The sequence below is a fragment of the Elephantulus edwardii genome, unplaced genomic scaffold (genome assembly GCF_000299155.1).
Source record: "Elephantulus edwardii isolate Elephantulus edwardi_28Jun2011 unplaced genomic scaffold, EleEdw1.0 scaffold00040, whole genome shotgun sequence".
NCBI classification, from domain to species: Eukaryota; Metazoa; Chordata; class Mammalia; order Macroscelidea; family Macroscelididae; genus Elephantulus; species Elephantulus edwardii.
The window spans coordinates 11,888,838-11,894,565 of NW_006399790.1; the positions used below are offsets into that span (position 1 = coordinate 11,888,838).

A 5,728-nucleotide genomic window follows, 5' to 3' on the forward strand; every position below is an offset into this window, starting at 1 on the left:
GTGACTCATAGCATCCCTACATACAACAGCCCTTAAACCTGCTCTATCTTGTGCCAACTTTATTGACTCCAATCCAGTTGCTATGTCAATCCAACTTATCGAGGGTCTCCCTCTCTTCCTCCAGTCCTCAACCCTTCCAAGCGTGGTGTCCCTCTTCAAGGACTAGTCCCTCCTTGAAATATGCCCAAAGTATGTCAGATGAAGCCTCAGAAATCCTTGCACCTTCTCACAACATTTCCTAAATATATGAGGCAAAGCCTCATCATTCTTGCTTCCAAAGAGCACTCTGGCTGCACTGTCAATAAGACATAACTTTCTGTTCTCTTAGCTGTCTGTGGGAACTTCAGCACTCTTCTCTAATACCACAACTCAAAGGTATCAGTTATTTTCCTGTCATCCTTATTCATTGTCCACCTCTCAGCTGAAGAACAAGTAATTGGAAAGACTATGGCCCGAATCAGACACACCTTAGTCTTTAAATTGACATTACTACTCCTCCATAATTATAGGAGAAGTCCCTAACTGCAGATTTTCCCGGTGCAGTTTGTTTCCTTATTTCCTGACTGCTGGTACCAAGAGTGTTAATTGTGGATCCAAGGAAGATGAACCTGTTGACTGTTTCAGTCTCTTCTCCATCTATCATGGGTCTGCCTATTGTTCCAATGGTAAGTATCTTTGTTTTCCTGACATTGAGATGCTATCCATACTAGAGGTTGCATTTCTTGATCTTCTGTAACAAGTGCTTCAAGTTCTCATAACTTTCTACAAGCAAGGTTCACAGATTATCTATACTAATGAAAACTTTTTCATAGATGTTTCTAGATGTTGTATGTCACAAGTAAACTCTACACATTTCTTTCAAGTCATTTGCCACGTGTTGTTTCATTTTTACTCTTTAGTCCCAGTGGCTGTTAGCAATTCCAATTTTTAGCTCTGATCCCTGCTCTATCTTGAGCCAACCTTATAGTCTCTGACTCACCTACCTCCATTATCCCAATCATTTAATCAATCTATCTCATTGAGGGTCTTTCTCTCTTGTGCTGTCCCCCCACCCTCCCAAATGTGATGTCCCTCTCCAAGGACTGGTCTGTCCTTGCAACATGCCCAAAGTATGTCAGATGAAGTTTCAGAATCCTTGCCTCCAAGGAGCATCCAGGTGAGATACCTATGCTGAAATCACCTTTATGAAGAACACCGACAAGTCTAACGAGTGACAGTGAGGAATGGCAAGGGATAATGACAGAGAAGAAGTAGCAGCAGAGGCATCATAACCAGGAGACCAGTGTGAAAGCAGGCTGTTATCTTCCTAACCCACAGAGTGAGAAATCTGAGTGACTCTGGGTTGAAGGCTTGCTGATGGAGTGTACCATCAGGCATTTTTTAGAAAGCTAAGTTTGCCAATTCATGAAGCTTAAAGGTGAATACCTTCAGGAAAGGAAGCCTTCTAGAGGAGTCGAGTACTTGTTGTTAGGTACCAAGGAGTATGACTAATAGTGAACCTATGAATAAAATCTTCTCTCCTTGACATTAGCATCTCTTCTCTTGGCTTCTCAATGCTCTAGTGAATTTTTCAGAGTCTCTTCTGACATTCATTTTGGTCTTTTCTTCACTGTCTTCGTAACTGCCTTTGCTCTTTTCATCGATGATATCTTTGATGTCATCCCACAATTCATCTGGTTTTTTATCATTAGTATTAAATGCCTTAAACCTATCCTTGGGATGCTTCTTAATTCAGGTGGGATAGATCCAGGAGTGTACTTTCAGATCCACTTTTTGGTAGGTGCACTCATCCTTCCTCTACTGAGGGCTTTGTTTTATAACAATTCATACTTGTCAACGTCTCAGAGTGATCTAAATGAAAGCCTCCAATCCATGAGGCTATATCTCAACCCCTCCCCTGTGAAACATTGACTTTGAATAATGGCTGGCAGATAAGGGATAATAAAAAGCCAGGCCAACCCATCTATTTCAAGGTTGGATCAACCCTGTGGTGCAATTTTTTTTTCTGAAGAACATCCAGTGCAGATCCTCCTTAAACTAGTCCCCAGTAGAGTTCCAAATTCCTGCATCATTTTGTTTCTCTCTCCTATCTAGCTTTCCCTACTTCTCTCTTCTTGAAAGAAACTCATAATAAACTATTTGACAAAAAAATACTTGTTTCAGGCAGGATCTTCTTAGACTACCTGTAGATCTTATCAGGCTACCTTCAATCTCTACATCGCTGATATTCTGAAAATCATCAAACTTGTAAATTTTATTTTGCAAACTTGTAAACTTTCTTTTCTAAATTTAACTCTACAAACATGATTCACTACATGATACCACTGATTTTTTCTTGTTTTTGAAATATATACTAATAAAAAATTCTATATTATGATGCATTCATTCTCATGAGATTAGTTTTTTTTCCCCCTCTCTAGACTATATATTTTAAAAATTATTTGGGATTAACACATATACCTTAACTTTTATCCACATTGATGTGTGATTTCCTTAAAAGATAGATATTAAAATGTATTATACATCCTCCTAATGATAAATATTTAAAAAAATAAAAGCCTCCCATTTCTCAAATTAAAATATTATTCAGATACATTTTCTTGCTTTTGTTTCAGAATACACATGTATATAATTTTTCTCTAAGGAAAACACTTAGGTAAGGGATCACTGGGTCATAGATTATTCGAATAGATCGCTTTATAGGGAGTGCTCACTTCTTTACAGAACAGATTATACCAATTAATCTCCTGTAAGCACTATTAGAGAACTTGTTCATATCCTTGATAGGAGTCAATGTTGTTTGACTTATTTTATGTATTTGGTATGTGTGAAATGATATGTAATTCATATTTTCTTAATTATTGATAAGGATTTCTTTCTTTTGCATTCATATGTGTTTATACATTCTCAATACAGAAACACTTGTTATTGCTCCTATTTATTCTGCCCTACATTCTATTGAGTAATTTTTCTTTTTCTTCCTGGAACATAGTATTTTTTTCTGGTGATTATTAATTGGTAAGGAAAATGTGTTTTATATATTTGTGCTAACTTAAATTGGTAATTTTAGTTTTAAAATTAGACTTTTAAACTATTTTTAATGTATTACCACCATGTTAAAAAGTGCAGAAAACATTACGTGTACTCATTAAGGGATTATCAGAAACAACAAGTGACCACTTGTCATTTTATCTTGAGTTGCTCTATCTGTAGCAGGGACTAGCACTTCACTACCTTTTTCCAAATGGTTAAAATCCATATTCGTATGACACACAAATTCTCGCAGAATTCCATATATTTAGACAATAAGATTGGCACAGGGTAGAGTATGGTTTAGGGCTGTGGTCACTATGAGCTGCAGGCAATCGAAGGCACATAACAACAACAGTGCTAAAGATCAGATTGTATTGATTTAGAAATCTAAGGGTTCTGTTTTCTTATTCTCTTACGGGACTTCACCTTAAATTCTATAGTGTGTCTTTTGCTATAATGAACAACTCTAAAACTACTGGTTCACTACCTTATATAAATGGCCAAAGTCATAGGGTTCTTTGCACAGTATCAAAATATTCTTCTGCTCTGGGCCCAAGAACACTGATTGTCTTTTGTGTCTGGTATTCACTATGCTGGTAGGAACAAGCAATAAGTCCAATGTACAAGACACTTTTACTTTTAAATTCTGAAGAGAAGCTCTGTAGGGAGTCATGCTGCTAACACAAAGGATACAATTTATTTGTGACTCAGATCTCCTCCAATGAGATTTCTAGCCTCAAAAACCCAATGAAAAATCAGTGATGAATTGGTTTCTACTCCATGGCAGTGAGTGAGTAAGTAAATGAGTAGGGAGAATCTGAAAATACCTACCTAGACTTATGATTCCCGCCCACCCCCAGCCCCCCACACAAAGTCTGATATCATTTCATTAATTTGAATAGGATACACAGGATCCAGAGAATGTGCTGGATCAAGACAGTAGGCATGAAGTCCAGGAACCAGCATTGACTGCACATTTTAGGAGACATTCTCAACTCAGAAGAACACAACTCATGAAATCCATGAAATAGACAGGAATATAACCACTTAACGATTCACCACCAGGATTACACATTACTCTGGTATCAACAAACATTAACAAACGTCAGAAAGGGCAAACCACTTTATTAAATACGGCTTGAGGGATTGTCTCACTGGACCCTGCGCTCCGAGGTTTCCAAGTGTGCCCTCTAATGTCCAGGGGTTTCTAAAAGCACCTCCGGCGCATTATTGATGGACCAAACTCCTTGAATTCATTAGAGGTGACCCAACTTTGATTGAATGTGTTTAGAGAGGCCATGATAGATGCACCAGTCCATCCGGAGTAATTTCTGTAAGGAGAAGCCGTGATCTTGATGCGGGTCCCTTTGGGAGCCAACTCTTCCAGGTCTTTCAAAAGGCGTTCTTCCAGCCCTGGGAACATAGTGCTGCCCCCAACCAGCACTATATCTGCGTAAAACCTTGTCTGGATATCAGTGTAACACTTCAAGATGCTGTTGGCCACCATTTTCGAGAGTCCAGGGCTGTGGATGCCCAAAAGGTCAGGTGCAAAGAGGACCTCAGGCACTTGGTACAGCTGGTCCTCCACCTTGATCACAGTTCCATCTGGCAATTGACATTCTTTCTGGACTTGCTCAGTCTCAACACTCAGCTCCTTTTCTGGCTCAAAGGCCACATAGCACAGCTTCTCTTTGATATTAGTCACCACACGTCTGTTAAGTACGCAGGGGTTGGTATGCCCACTGGCTAGTAGGAGCCGTATGAGGTATTCTGTGAGGTCTCTTCCTGCCAATTGGAGCTTATTGATGGCATGGGGCAGGGAGTAACCCTCGAAAACTGGGACTGTGCAAGTTATCCCATCCCCACTTTCCACCACCAGTCCTGTGATGCACGCAGAGGCATAGAGTGCTACTACTGAGTGGTTGACCAGCTGGAAGGCAGGAACCCTAAAGGTCTCAAACACCACTTCTGCCATCTTCTCACGAGTCTCTTTTGAGTTAAACGCAGGATCAGTCATGACCAGGGGCTGTTCACTGGGTTTTACACCCAGCCTGCACTCAAAAAGGTAATGCCACAGCTTTTCCATATCATCCCAACCCATGACTAGTCCACGTTCAATGGGGTAGTGCAAGTGTAGGGTCTCATACTTGTATAGGGCTTCCTCCCCCACAAAGTAGTTCTTCTTATTTTCTCTTGAGCAAGACAAATCTAATTTGGGATGCCCCACAACTGAACTGATAATGTGACGGGGTGACATTTCTCCAGAAAAACCTGCTTTGCAGACACCTGACCCATTATCTAAAATCACAGCATTAGAGTGTAATATGCGTGGACTAAACATGTCTACTGAATTCTCTTCTGAGTTTCCCCCAAAGAATAGTACACTCTTTAGTCACTTTGCGGCACAAGAGTAAGCTCACATTCCAGAGGCTTCCAGTGCGCAGGTTGTTCTCCAGGTAGAGATAGCAGGGTGTTCCATGTCCCTCATCCCATGAATCTGTTCTCCTTTCCAGCCCAGAGCCTACTGTGATCTGTTGAGTGATTACTGTCCCCTAGGTAACAGTGTAACCAGGCAACAATTATATGCAGTAAACATCACAGGAGCCTTAAAGGGACAGGACTCTGGCACAATAGTATCCCACCTTCTTGGTTTGACAGGGAGCTAAAGCCAGCAAGTCATATTCCTATGTGTGGT

General features: G+C 40.2%; 1 protein-coding gene across 1 annotated transcript; it reads right to left on the minus strand.

Annotated features, from left to right (window-relative positions):
- Positions 1-4,240: 4,240 nt before the first annotated feature.
- Positions 4,241-5,374, minus strand: LOC102865490 (actin-related protein T1-like). The gene has a single exon (XM_006885053.1). It carries the CDS (start codon positions 5,372-5,374, stop codon positions 4,241-4,243), a length of 1,134 nt encoding a protein of 377 aa, XP_006885115.1.
- Between the last annotated feature and the right edge of the window lie 354 nt (positions 5,375-5,728).

What these genes read in the sequence shown, in the direction of transcription:
- LOC102865490 (XM_006885053.1), bottom strand. Translation starts at nt 5,374, where the DNA reads ATGTTTAGTCCACGCATATTACACTCTAATGCTGTGATTTTAGATAAT.